This window comes from Corythoichthys intestinalis, chromosome 12, assembly GCF_030265065.1.
Source record: "Corythoichthys intestinalis isolate RoL2023-P3 chromosome 12, ASM3026506v1, whole genome shotgun sequence".
Classification (NCBI taxonomy): Eukaryota; Metazoa; Chordata; class Actinopteri; order Syngnathiformes; family Syngnathidae; genus Corythoichthys; species Corythoichthys intestinalis.
Genome location: NC_080406.1, coordinates 41,976,139 through 41,990,396, shown reverse-complemented (window position 1 = coordinate 41,990,396; position 14,258 = coordinate 41,976,139). Strand labels below are relative to the sequence as shown.

Here is a 14,258-nt window from a genome sequence, read left to right as displayed (position 1 = left end):
CCGCCGCCGAGTTGCATTGGCTCCTCCCCCGTCAGGACCGGACTCCGCGTCGGCGTAGAGGCAGATGGCGATTCGATGAAGCCCTCAGCACGGACCCCAGCTGGGCCGTTCCACGATGACGACGACCCCTGACGTCCCCGCTGCTCCAAGGCTCGTTCCCTCTCACGCTCCTTCAGCCGATTGTCCAATTTTACGGACAAAGAAATCAGGTCCTCCAAGCCCGAAGAATCCTCCCGGGCCGCCAATTCGTCTTTCACCGCAGAAGACAACCCCCGCCGAAAAATTCCACACAGCGCAGCTTCGCCAAAACCGCACTCCACGGCCAAAATGCGAAATTGAATGGAGTAGTCCGCCACGCTAAGATCGCCCTGAAAAAAATCCAGCAGGCGGCTGCCTGCCTCCCTGCCCCTAACCGGGTGATCAAAAACCCTCACAAACTCAGTTTTAAAAATCTCGAACGATTGACGGATCGCGGGATTAGCGTTGCTCACCGCCATTGCCCAAGTGGCCGCTTTACCGGCGAGGAGACTCATAGTATACGCTACACGGGACCTGTCACTTGCAAACGTATATGGCTGTTGATCAAATACAAGAGAGCACTGGTGCAAAAATTGTTGGCAAGCGCCAGGTTTTCCCTCATAACGATGGGGGTGTGGCAACACCGGCTCCCGAAAAGAAGCCGGTGGAACAACCGGAGACGGGGTGGAGTGATCGGGCGCCGCGGCAGCGTTACCTACACCACCGGTCCGTGCAGGTGGGGCCATATTTTCTATTCTAGTGGTTAATGCGGTGGTCACGTTCACAAGTTCATTTAATAATTGTTCATGCTTACTGATCGTATGGCCATGACCGGCAAGTGCATGGCGAATACTCTCCGAGTCTGTGGGATCCATGGTCGGACTATTCTGTTAGGAACGGCAAGCCGTTAATGTGGATCCAAAACACAGACCAGGAGATCAGTAGAGTAAATGTTTGTATTTAATAAGTACAACAAAAGGAGCACGCTAACAAACGCGAGTTTAACAAGTACAACAAAGGAAGCACGCTAACAAACGCGAGTTTAACAAGTACAACTAAGGGCACGCTAACAAACGCGAGTTTAACAAGTACAACTAAGGGCACGCTGACAAACGCGAGTTTAACAATTACAACTAAGGGCACGCTAACAAACGCGAGTTTAACAAGTACAACTAAGAGAGCACGCTAAAATGCATGAATATAACAGAGTACAAGAGTCTAACTACAAAGTCCAAAAGAGCACTAAAGTAAAGCTAACCAAACCAGAATACGACCGTAGAACGTCGGGAAACTCGAAGGATGACGATGAACACACAGGCGGTAAGCAAGGCAAATAGCAAGCAATAGTCCGACACTTGCAGATGGTGACAGGCTTCCTTAAATACTGAGCTTTCCTAATCAAGCACAGGTGTGTCGTTACCCCGCCAATCTGGCTCAATCAGGTGCTGCATAAAGAAAAAAGAACTGAGAACACACACAAATATGACAGTTTACTTCTGCACCCAAGTCCCTCGTCCCGCCCGTCGCTGATTGGTCCACTCCGCTGTCTGTTTGCTGTGGCTTGCTCCACCCTGGAAATTTTATCCGCTTAATGGTGGCCAGACTCAATAGCTGGAACAGCGGTGAATCTGGAGTACCAGGCTAGTAAAAAGCATGGCTTAGTAAAACTACTCTTAGAAGTACATTTTTCTCAAAAAGTTACTCAAGTAAATGTAACGGAGTACATGTAACGCATTACTAGCCACCTCTGCTCAGAAACCATTTTTGTAGTTCATGCATTTCAAGTGAATTTATGGTTGATTAAAAAAAAAAAAAACTCAAATAACCTGTAATACATTTATTTGCACTGTAAAAACCACCTCAATTTCATTGTTCAATTGTGCAATGAAGATAAATTTCTTTTCATTCATGTTGTTCGATAGTTTGTGTTATGTCAATATGCACTTCATGTTTTTTGGTGTGACAATTTTACAGAATTTTGAAGTTTATGAGCTAAAGCAAAAGGTACATTTGCATGTGTGCACGTATTCCATATGGAATCAATGGATAATATTTGTGGAAGAATTTTGTTGTATGGTATGCCACAGAAAATGTTGCTTATGAAATTAAACATTTCCAACACATCCTCTGATATAGACTTATTTGACGTTTATGTAGCTATATAGTGTAACGAGAATTGTAGCACAGAAAGAAGTACATTTTTGTGTACTGCTTCTACATTTAATTTTTCTTTCATTATGAATATTTTTCTGAATGGAACTGATCAAATTACTGGACAAGTTGTACCACCATTGGGACACAGACACCAAGAAAATCAAATTAACCCACATCCACCATTGTATTGTTTATTAAAGTTTTCAGTACCAAACGTACCATAAGCACTCCAATACTTACAAAAGAAATCGAGTACAGTATGTCCTATGCCGAAAGAGTGTAATCAGCCATAGTTACTATATATTATATACAGTATATTCAAGTCTTGAATATAATGGTCTTGAATTTCAAGACCATTAAAAATGGCCTATATGTGCAGAAGAAATGTTTTAGTTCTTTTTTTTTTGTGAAAAAGTAGTATATTCAGGGGTAATTAGTTGAAAATTAGCTTTAAAAAACTGCAAATAAAAAATATTTGTCTTGATATATTTTGGTGTGATGAATATATATATTGCTATGAGGTGATAGTAAAATTCAATACAAACAAGGGACAAGCGTTGCCATTAATTGTACTCTTTATACAAATCAAGATTACCAAATTAGCTGACATTTCCAGTAAAATAAAATGACCAAGGGTAAATCCCCATCAATAAATATTCATCAGTGCAGGCATATGAATGATTTCAGTCATGGAATAGCAACAATAAAATTTTGGTTGACCTTTAAGTAATCGTCCTCACATTGATTTTCAAGAAAGTTGAACATGATTTGCAGTCATGGTAGATTTAGAGACTAATATTACATTCTTATGAAGTATCTATGCATGACGAATACATTAATATTCCCATTTCACTGAAAAAAAATAATAGCAGTGGTCTCTAGGCTGTTATGTCACGTATGGAGCCCAGGTCATCTTCCTCTCCTTTGTTGTGAATATTTCCCAAGGCAAAGTTGATGAAGACCTGTTGAGGTTAAGCAATCACATTATTGTTGTCGTCTTGAAAGCAGCAGAACATTTTCTGCTTGTATTGAGAATTTAACCCCCGTTGCGACTCTACAAGTGGTATATTCCAATCCCAGAGCACCAGAAGAGCAGATTGTAGAGAATCAACACTGGGTGCATGAATTCTCTCTCCAACTCATATTCCATTTATTTTCCCTCAGGCATGCCCTCCAACCTACCAGCTTTCCTCTGCCTCAATTTTACATTTCATTCTCTGTCTTTCACTCCCACTCAAGCTTTCTTGACTGTCCCAGTTTACTCTGCTACCACTTTTCTGTCATTCGGTGGCATCTACTCTATCCACATCTACAAGATGTGTTGATGCCTCATTCTTACCTCATCCAAAGTGGTTTGGCTCACAGAGAAGTGTTTTATCTTTAGAGAGATCTTGTTGCGCTCCAAATGTTGGAAGATGGCAGCTACTCCTCCATGGGCAATAGGAACGCGATACTCTGCCATAGATGAGTGTTGGTCCTGATAACAAATAAGAAAATGAAGTGTTCCATGAATGTCAAGATATTTATAAATGCTTTGTATGAGATCAAATTTAGCAAATATATTGGCTCTCATAAGTAGTTCATAATTTTAATGTTGCTGTTGCCATATTTGTTTTCAAAGATTTTCTACTTTAGCTTCACTTGGGGAAAGATATGGTGTCCTAAACTCTTCAACAACTCCGCATACAGTCATTGACGAAATTATTGGTACCCCTGGAACTTTTCCAGAAAATACAGCATTTGTCACAGAAATTAATGTAATTACAAATGTTTTCAGTATGAATGTGTTTATTTATTGGATATGCATTGAAAAAACACAAAACAGCTGAGGAAAAAAGTCAAAATTGACAAGATTTTAGACTAAACAAAAAATAGGCATGACAAAATTGCACCCTCACCTCAAAATGTGGTTGCACATCATTTGGAAGAAATAACAGAAAGCAATCACCTTCTATAACCCTCAACAAGTTTCGTGGACCTCTCAAAAGGAATTTTGGCCCACTCTTCACACTCACACCATTCTTTTGCAAACTGTTCCAGGTCTCTTAGATTTAAAGGACGCCTTCTTGCAACAGCAATTCTGAGATCTCTCCTAGATGTCCAATATAATTGAGATACGGACGCATCGATGGCCACCTCAGAATTCTCCAGCGCTGGTCTCCAACCATTTCTTGGTGCTATTTGAGGTATGTTTTGGGCCATTGTCCTGTTGGAACACCCTTGACCTCTGACGCAGACTCAGTTTTCTGACAATACACCCCACATTCCAGCCCAAAACATTTTGATAGTCTCCATATTTCATTACTGCACGCACACTGTGAAGGCACCCAGTGCCAGAGGTAGCAAAACAACCCCAAAACATCATTGGACCTCCACCATGTTTGACTATAGGCACTGTGTTCTTTTCTCTGTAGGTCTCATTCTTTTTTTCTGGGACTGGGTATTGGTCTCCAACCATTTCTTGGTGCTATTTGAGGTATGTTTTGGGTCCCTTTCCTGTTGGAACACCCATGACTTCAGACGCAGACCCAGTTTTCTGACACTACACCCTACATTGCGGCCCAAAACATTGTGATAGTCTCCATATTTCATGACTCCTTGCGCACTGCCAAGGCACCTCGTGCCCGAAAAAAAAGAATAAGGGCTACAAAGAAAAGAACACAATGCCTATAGTCAAACATGGTGGAGGTCCAATGATGTTTTGGGGGAGTTTTGCTGCCTCTGGCACTGGGTGCCTTGACAGTGTAAGGAGTAATGAAATCTGGAGACTATCAAAATGTTTTGGGCCACATTGCAGTATGTAGTGTCAGAAAACAGGACAATGACCCTAAACATACCTCAAATAGCATCAATAAATGGTTGGAAATAAAGCACTGGAGAATTCTGAGGTGGCCATCAATGTGTCCGAATCTAAATCCTATTGAATACCTATGGAGAGATCTAAAAATTGCTGTTGCAAGAAGGCACGCTTCAAATCTGAGAGACCTGGAACAGTTCGCAAAAGAGGAGTGGGTCCAAAACTCCATCTGAGAGGTGCACGAAACTTGTTGATGGTTATAGGAAGGGAATGCTTTCTGTTATTTCTTTTAAAGGATGCACAACCAAACATTGAGTTGAAGGTGCCAACAATTTTGTCCAGCCCATTTTTTGCGTTCTGTGTAAAATTTTGCACATTTTGGCTTTTATCTTCAGCTTTTTCCCCCTGTTTTTCAAATGCAAATCCAAAAAATAAACACATTCTACTGAAAACATTTATAATTGCATTAATGTCTGGGAGAAACTGTGTATTTTCTGGAAAAATTACAGGTGTGCCAATAATTTCGTCCATGACTGTACATGCTTCTGAGCTTTATTAGGAAAATGTCCACCATATTATTTCTGAAACAGCAATTTGAGCAGAGGGAAATATTTCTTTTGTCTCAAATGACCTGCACACCTTATATTTCCATTTACCTCAAGTTCTAAAAGCCACTATTAGGCACAGTTAAAACGAGCAGACAAGTCAAGTTATAGAGCAACACGCTGTGCACAAAGGCTTAAAATGAAATGAAAAAGGAAAAAATTGTATAGAATTCTGGCACAATTACCTTCAAATAAGTGCTGGGAAATCGTTTCTGCATAAAGGCAGTGATTGCCTCATCACTGGCAGACTCGGCCAAGTGCATTTTCACAGTGAAACCACTGCCAAACCTGCATATAAGGACATGAAGTGGACCGAGTGTTATAAGTTTGAGTGGTAGTGGCGAGGTAGTAGTAGGGGGTTTGTTTAATGGGGTGAAGAAATAGCTACAGCAGTTCAAGAGCAGAACAGAATTGACTATTTGAGGATGTGAAGCTAATCAGAGGTCACTAACCTGTTCTTAATGTGCTGCAAGGAGCCCAGGCAGCGGAACTGACCTTTCACCATAATGGCAAGACGGCTACACAATGCCTCGCACTCCTCCATGCTGAGATACAGACAAAAATGGAGAAGTTGAAAGGTCAAGTTTGGATTAAAAAAGGGTAATGCAGGGTTGAAGCTCTCATCCTAAAAAAAAAAATCTGTATCTTGAATATTTCATTTCCCGCATGAAGAAATAAGGCCATTCTCTAACCTGTGAGAAGTGAGGACCACCGCAGTCTTTCCTTTCACCTCTTCAGAGATGATTTTCCACAGGTGTCGTTTGGTTCGAGGGTCCATGCCAGAGCTCGGCTCATCCTGACGTTTGGAAGGAGGACAGTTTTCAAGTCATGGTTCGCACACAAAAGAGAATAGAAAAGTAGGAAGAATGGAGGCAACATGAAATAGAGAATTCTCTGTGTCAGTGTCTTTCAAAGTGTATTACACGTTACTATCACTAGTAGTCAGTGCTGTCAGTAACACGTTACTGTAATCTGATTACTTTCTTTCGGTAAAGAGTAATCTAATGCTTTCATTTTTATAATCTAGTAATCTGATTAAAGTAAGTTTCCTTATTGTCTGTGTGTTACTATTTTGTTATTGTCTCATAATGTATGTAGAATGAAGAATACTGCAGTCATGTACGAAAAGCATTTCTAATAGAAATGTCGCTCTTGCATTTGGGAATGACATCACATCGGAAAACAAAAAAATGGGTCACATGTATTACCATGCCGTGTGAGCGGCGCTGAGAGTGCGGCCAAAACAATAGCCTAGCTACCTCATCAGGACACGAATAATGACAGCCAGGTGAGATACCACAAACGGCTGCATTTGCTCACTGGAAACACAGCCATTACTTCACATTCCTGTCCAGTGAAGATGACAAAAATATCTCCGTGCGTTGCAAACTTTGCGCTAGCTCAAAAACCCTGCGGACCGCTAAAAACTCCACATCCAATTCAAGGAACCACTTGGAATTCCAGCAAAATGCGTCAATAATCAAAACAAAGCCTACAGGTAACGAGAGCACTTTTACAGTTTGTAACCAGGCTTTACGTACATTTTATAGTTACAGTTTGTAACCATAGGCGGAGTTTTGACTTTTGGGGGAGTGTGGGGTGGTGGTGGCTGAGGGGCACTTTTGGACTGTACTGTACATACATATATCTGCCTTTTGGGGGAGTGTGGGGTGGTGGTGGGACACTTTTGGATATATATATATATATATATATATATATATATATATATATATATATATATATATATATATATATATATATGGCGGAAAACACAGGCAAGGCTGAAAAAGCAGTTTCTGCTCTTGCACCCCTCTTTAAAATAAACTGCTGTATTTTAAGCCAAAAGAACTGTTGTGTTTGTTAGAACCAGGGGTCGCGTTAACCGGATATTTTCCGTCGTTGACCGGTTTTTTAAAACGGTGACGGAAAAAACTGAAATCCGTCCGTCATTTTGACAGGTTGCAATTCACACCCCAGACCACAGGGTGGCGAGTCAGCATATTAGCTATTGTCTCTCTTAATGCATGACGTCGTTAGCTCTTCTGTCAGAATATTGTAGCGTCACCGGGGTCTGGCGGCGGCACCGTGATTGACACATCAACGCGAGGTTCTTATTGGTGCACCCGGTGTGCCAGCGCGTCATCCAATCACCCAATCACATGACGTCACAACTCCGCCCCCCTGACCAGAGCCGCCATATTGTGTGTCAGCTCGTCATATTTACACATTACCGCTACGTACATGCCTCCTATTACGCCGTGTTTTTCTGCTCGTTAATATTAATAATCAAAATGGTGAAGATGAGAGCGAGATGGACTGCTGTAATTCGACAAGAAGTCTGGGCACCAAACGATCACCACAGACTATATAGTAGTCTTTTTATATCTGGTAAGATGCATTTAATATATATTTAGAAGATTTTGGGCTGACAACCACAATTAAGATCATTGTGTGACGTTGGTGATTGGGGTCTATATCGTTGCCTCTTTTTCTCTGGGGGCGGAGTTGTTGGTAAGCAGAGTAAAAAGGGAGAAAAATACCACGACTTCCGTGTCTAATTTTTCGCCGCCAAGCAAGTGTTACAATATTAATTAAAAATGAATGAAAACTAAATACTATTGAATATGTCATCATTATCATTTAAAAAATTTAAGTGACGGGTAAAAATAGACTATGACCGGATTTTTATGACCCTGTCAGTCAAAATGACAGACAACGAAAATGTCTAGCGCAACCTCTGGTTAGAACAATATGTCTATATGCTGCCATAGCAGTTTCATTGTGCATTATAAGCCCCCGAACTATTTTTTATTTGTCCGTTTTACCCTGAAGACCCTCGTTTACAGACACAGCGCAACCGCTTTTGCTTCAACCCAGCCATAAAAAGAAGCTTAGTAATTATATTTTTAATTAAAAATGTCTTTCATTTTTAGCTTAGAATCATTAATTGGTGTCTGTTTAGTTAAAAAAATGAAAAAAAGACTTTTAAAATGATTCACTCGCAAATATTAAACTTTTAAACAAATTACAATACAATGAGAAAAATGATGTCTGTAAATCTAGCTCATAACTATCGCTTAATTGTATTTTTTTTGTTGCTGTCGCATTTTCCCCGATATTTTAGATGATAAATAATCGATCCAAACAAAGAAAAATTGTAGAAAAAAAAAACGTATAAAAGGGTGAATATATGAAAAAGAAAATCTCGACCATTCCTTGATGTCTGCGATTTCTGCATCGCGACCCTTGTTATATTACCATGTTTCACCTACAAAATCCCCCCAAAATCCGGCTGTGGCCATTCACAGCTGTGTCTTGACACTCAGTGATACATGCTACATGGAATTTCTGGATCGAAACAAGGTAAGTATGCGATAATATCTTGTTAAAATCATGGTGTGTTTAATTATGCTCTCTCATGCTCTCACCTACAGTTAGGGTTTCGCTGTTTATTTTCTTATTATTTTTTTAATGCCCTCCTGTTCAAGATTTTTCTTCCCCCAGAAAATTGAGATTTGAAGCTTTCCAATGATGTATCACACATGCATATAGGACACTTTTGAAATTTGGCCAAATTGGGGGTCTTACAGAGGAACTTCAAGTCACCTGAGTGTTTTCCGCCATATACAAGTACATCTTTACACTGTTCTTGTTCAATTCTCGATTCAAGCTCAGTTGTTGTTGAAGCTTTTGAAAGCTTAGGTTTAAAGATATTATAAATATCCATCCTCAGCTGTAGTTTTGGCTAAGCAAAGCAAAGGACCGTCTCTAAGGTGCTTGTCACATGATCTGTTCGAAAGATAATTTTGACCCATTATGAAATACTACAGTAGGATTCTTGTTCATTTCATTCAGTGTTATTGTTTGTTTTATTCCTTTAAGACTTGTGCCTATTATAAAAGATAAGACTGGTAAAATTAATAGTAAAGATAACTACAGACCAATTGCTCTGGCCAGTGTGCTTTCTAAAGTGTTGGAGACAATCATACTGAATAGGATAGCCATATCTATTTCCACAGGTGACAATCAGTTTGGGTTCAAAAGAAAACATGGAACCGATATGTGCATATTTGCGTTGAAGGAACTATTACTTAAGTATCAAAGCCTTAACTCAACAATGATTTCATGCTTTATTGACTCATCGAAAGCCCTTGATCGGATCAATCATGGCAAACTTTTTCTTATGTTGACACAAAGGGGGGTGCCTAAATACTAGTATTTTTTTATTATTTTATTTTTATTTTATTTATTTTATATAGTATTCTAGCCTTCTGGTATGCAAATCAAGTATTTCACATTAAGAAGGGTAGCACGGTTTATTCTCACTTCAAAGTAAGTAATGGTGTGAAATAGGGAGGAATACTCTCACCATATCTGTTCAATGTTTATATGGACGAATTGTCCAGCCGTCTCAATAGATGTAATACTGGCTGTGTGGTCAGAAGCACTAACTATCTTCTGCTTAACCCTGAAAAGACAGAAGTCCTTATAATAGGCCCGAAAAGTGTTAGAGACTCTTTAGCTGCCCAGATAGTCACTCTGGACAATGTAAGTGTAGCCTCCAGCACCACAGTTAAAAACCTAGGAGTTTTATTTGACCCTGACTTATCGTTTAAAGCACACATTAAACAAACCTGTAGAACGACTTTCTTTCACCTGCGCAACATCGCCAAAATTAGAAATATTTTATCTAAAAGCGATGCAGACAAATTAATTCACGCGTTCGTTACATCGAGATTGGATTACTGTAACTCCCTACTTGCAGCTTGTCCTAAAAGCTCTCTAAAAGGTCTTCAGCTAGTCCAAAACGCAGCAGCAAGACTTTTAACAGGAACCAATAGAAGAGAGCACATCACCCCTGTGCTCCAGGCACTTCACTGGCTTCCAGTCGAGTTTAGAATTAAATTTAAAATACTTCTTCTTACATTTAAGACCATTAATGGGTTGGGGCCACCTTATCTCACCGATGCTGTGGTTCCATACCGCCCCAACAGAACACTCCGATCTCAGAATGCAGGTCTACTGGTAGTTCCCAGGGTTCATAAAAGTACTGTCGGAGCTAGAGCCTTTAGCCACCAAGCCCCTGTTTTATGGAATCAGCTTCCAGCTAGTATTAAAGAAGCCGAGACAGTCTGCACATTTAAGATTAGATTAAAAACGTTCCTATTCGACAAAGCTTATGGTTAGGCTAGTTGAAGTCGGAGTAGACTCACAGTTTAGTCTAAGCTGCACTAGAAGCTATAATGCTGGGGGCAGTACAGCTGCTGAGTTCTATCTCCTTTTCTTACTCTACCTACCACTTGTCTTACTTTATTTCTATTTTCCAATGTTAATATCTAGTTGTCTAGTCTCTTCATCACTAGTCACCCGGTGTCCCCTTTCCCCCCTCCCCTCTGGGGAGGGGCTATTTTTCAGCTGCAGCCTCCTGACTGTCCGGACCCCTGGCTGGATAGACGTCCTCGCTGCTACCCCCGTCTCATCTGACTAGAGGGACTTCTTCTTGCACCTTCACTCCACTGTATTTTTACGGACTATAATTTCGCTTGCTAATTCCCATTAGCCGTTCTGGGGTTCCTGTCTATCCGTCCTGGGAGTGGATCTCTCCTGACTGTGGTACTCCCCAAGGTTTCTCATTTTTCTCCCAATTGACTCTGGAGTTTTTGGAGTTTTTCCTTGCCGGCATGGAGGGTCTTAAGGATAGGGGATACCCAGGACTTGAACTGCATCTATTCATCTTTGTTGCTTCATTTCTAATTGTGTATCATATTGCCTCTGTAAAGCCCTTTGAGACTTCTGTTGTGATTGAGGGCTATACAAATAAAATTGAATTGAATTGAATAGAAGCACTATCATTAACCATCTTATATGCGCAGATGATGTGGTGGTGCTCTCTCAGTGCAGTGCTGGCTTACAGGAGTTACTCTCATTATGTTCTCAGTTCGGTGACCAATTTGACATCAAATACAACACAGAGAAAAGTAACATTATGATTATACGATCCAAAGAAAAAAGGGGGGCTGTATTCCCTTGCTTTTTTCTGGGGGAAAAAAAGCACTGAATGTCTGCAATGAGGCTAAATATCTCGGCCACTTTATAACTGCTAATTTGTCAGATGACAGGGACATTTGCCGTCAATGCAGTAAACTTTATGCACAGGCAAACATGCTAAAGAGAATAAGAGAGAGAATGCTTAAGAAAAATGATGTGTTGCTTCCACGTGAAAACATCACTGTTCAGGGCATATTGCACACCCATTTTACACCGCTCACCTGTGGACCAGGTACTTAACTAAGTCCATGCAGAGGCTAAATTTAGCCTATAATGATGCCTTGAGGCTGTTATTGCGTGTACCTAGATGGTACAGCGGCAGCCAATTATTTGTCAGTTCTGGGTTACCCACCTTTAAAGCGCTATTAAGAAATATAATGTATAAGTTTATGTTTCAATTAAATGAGTCTGAAAATAGTATTTTAATGAAAATAAAGGACCCTACAAATAGTTATAGATGCATGTGGCGTAAAAGCCTGTTTGTTGTGCGCAGATAATTTGTGCTTTTTAATGTTCTTTCTTTTGTAGTTTCTGTTCCAGTGTTTTCTGATGTCCTTTTTCTGTTGGTTTGTGTGCTATGCACACCCTGTGTGACTCCTGAATAAGGATCATATTTATTTATTTATTTTATTGACAACATTTTAATGGCTAGGTGTTTATTTTAAAGGGGAAGTTCATAATTTTTGACATTAGGCTTAATCTTTGAGTTGGCAGGGGTATAAAAAAATCCTTGGAGTAGATTTACCGGTAGACAAATTCTGTGCAGTTTGTCAGATATTTGTTAGTTTCAGGGCTCCGGAGTGGCTAAGCTAGCGTGAGTCAATGGTGGTTGAAATCAACTCCATTGACTAATTAAACCAGTTTAACTCGAAGATCAAGCTTAATGTGAAAAATTCAGATTTTGTCCTTTAAATTCAATTCTCGGAAAGTCAGTTACATGCGATGACAATTTTCTGTTGTCATTCCTATGTTGAGGCAGCAAAGGGCGAAAAATTGGTAAAAAGTAACTGATAATTTACTTTTAAAGTAACTTAGTTGCTTTGAAAATGAAGTAATCAAAAAAGTAACTGGATTACTTTTTTGAGGCGTAATCAATAATTGAATTACTTTTTCAAGTAATCGGTGACAACACTGCTAGTAGTATACAAACTCCCTTTAGGTCAAGAATCATGCCCACAAATGTGTAAACTCACCAGGAGCAAAATCTGAGGATGACCAATGAGAGCGATAGCAGTAGACAGCTTCCTGCGTGTCCCACAACTATAGCCATCAGTGGTTATGTTCCGATAGTAGTTCAGCTCCAGTCTTTTTAAAAGGTAATTTACCACCTGAAAAACACATGCAGGGATTAATAATGAAATAAAAACAACATTTTTAAAGCCACAAACAAATTATGAAACTTTAGATAAAAAGACATCATAATCAACGTCACATATCAATGTTACATGTTTGTAGAAGTTTGACTGTCAATTCTAAATCACTATACATTCATGACATACTGTACTTCATATTGTAGTGTATTCAGGTAGTCCCCTGGTTACGAACGCGTTCCGTTCCTACGCTAGCAACGTAACCCTAATTTCTACATAAATCGGAATTAACCCTTTAAGTACACCTACAAAATAACTATCCAAAAAATCCAACGGTATTGTATTTTGTTTAATGATGGCCCTTTGGTGGTAGCGTTGGGTCTGGCTGGACTGTCGCCTTGTATGACTAAGTAGCAGACTCAGACATCAATGGATAAAGGATAGCTGCGCTCTGGTTTGGCCCACATTAGGCTGTAAGTTCTTTCAGCTAATATATGTTTGTGTATGCTTTTGTGATTAAGTTTACAGCTACAGTTTGTGGTTACATGTGAGCCATTTGCTATGAGAATTGTAAATAAGTTAGCATTCGTAGCATTTAAGATAGCGGACTTTTGTTGGGCATATTATGCTAATTTAATCTAATAAAATACATATTGATCAGACTAGATGGACGTTTGAACTAGGGCTGTCAAACGATTAAAATTTTTAATCGAGTTAATCACAGCTTAAAAATTAATCGTAATTAATCGCAATTCAAACCATCTATAAAATATGCCATATTTTTCTGTAAATTATTGTTGGAATGGAAAGATAAGACACAAGACGGATATATACATTCAACATACTGTACATAAATACTGTATTTGTTTATTATAACGATAAATCAAGAAGATGATATTAACATTATTAACATTCTGTTAAAGCAATCCATGTATAGAAAGACTTGTAGTTCTTAAAAGATAATTTTAGTACAAGTTATAGAAACTTTATATTAAAACCCCTCTTAATATTTTCATTTCCAATCAAAAAATAAACTAGTAGCTAATTACACAATCCTCATGGTGCTTAAACTTATAAAATCAGTCGCACCCAAGCGCCAGCAGAGGGTGACAAAACACCAAAAAAACACAAGTAACAAGTGGAAAATAACACGGTGCTGTCATTTTAATCTGTTTGAGCGGGGCATGTGCGTTAATTAGGTCAAATATTTTAACATGATTAATTAAAAAAATTAATTACCGCCCGTTAACGCGATAATTTTGACAGCCCTAATTTGAACACCAATTGTTTTGTGTCAAATGTTTTATTGTTAAAATGCGTGTTGTT

General features: G+C 39.4%; 1 protein-coding gene across 2 annotated transcripts in view; it reads right to left on the bottom strand.

Annotated features, from left to right (window-relative positions):
- Positions 1 to 2,565: 2,565 nt before the first annotated feature.
- Positions 2,566 to 14,258, bottom strand: part of LOC130926893 (glucosylceramide transporter ABCA12-like) — a 100,612-nt gene continuing 88,919 nt past the window's right edge. For both annotated transcript variants that reach the window (XM_057852207.1, XM_057852208.1), the window contains 6 exons: positions 12,816 to 12,950; positions 6,267 to 6,370; positions 6,027 to 6,119; positions 5,760 to 5,862; positions 3,512 to 3,649; positions 2,566 to 3,134 (listed from right to left, as the gene is read on the bottom strand). In XM_057852207.1, the coding sequence (XP_057708190.1) occupies positions 3,051 to 3,134; positions 3,512 to 3,649; positions 5,760 to 5,862; positions 6,027 to 6,119; positions 6,267 to 6,370; positions 12,816 to 12,950 (657 nt within the window). In that variant the 3' untranslated portion in view covers positions 2,566 to 3,050. The remainder of the gene's footprint in view (positions 3,135 to 3,511; positions 3,650 to 5,759; positions 5,863 to 6,026; positions 6,120 to 6,266; positions 6,371 to 12,815; positions 12,951 to 14,258) is intronic.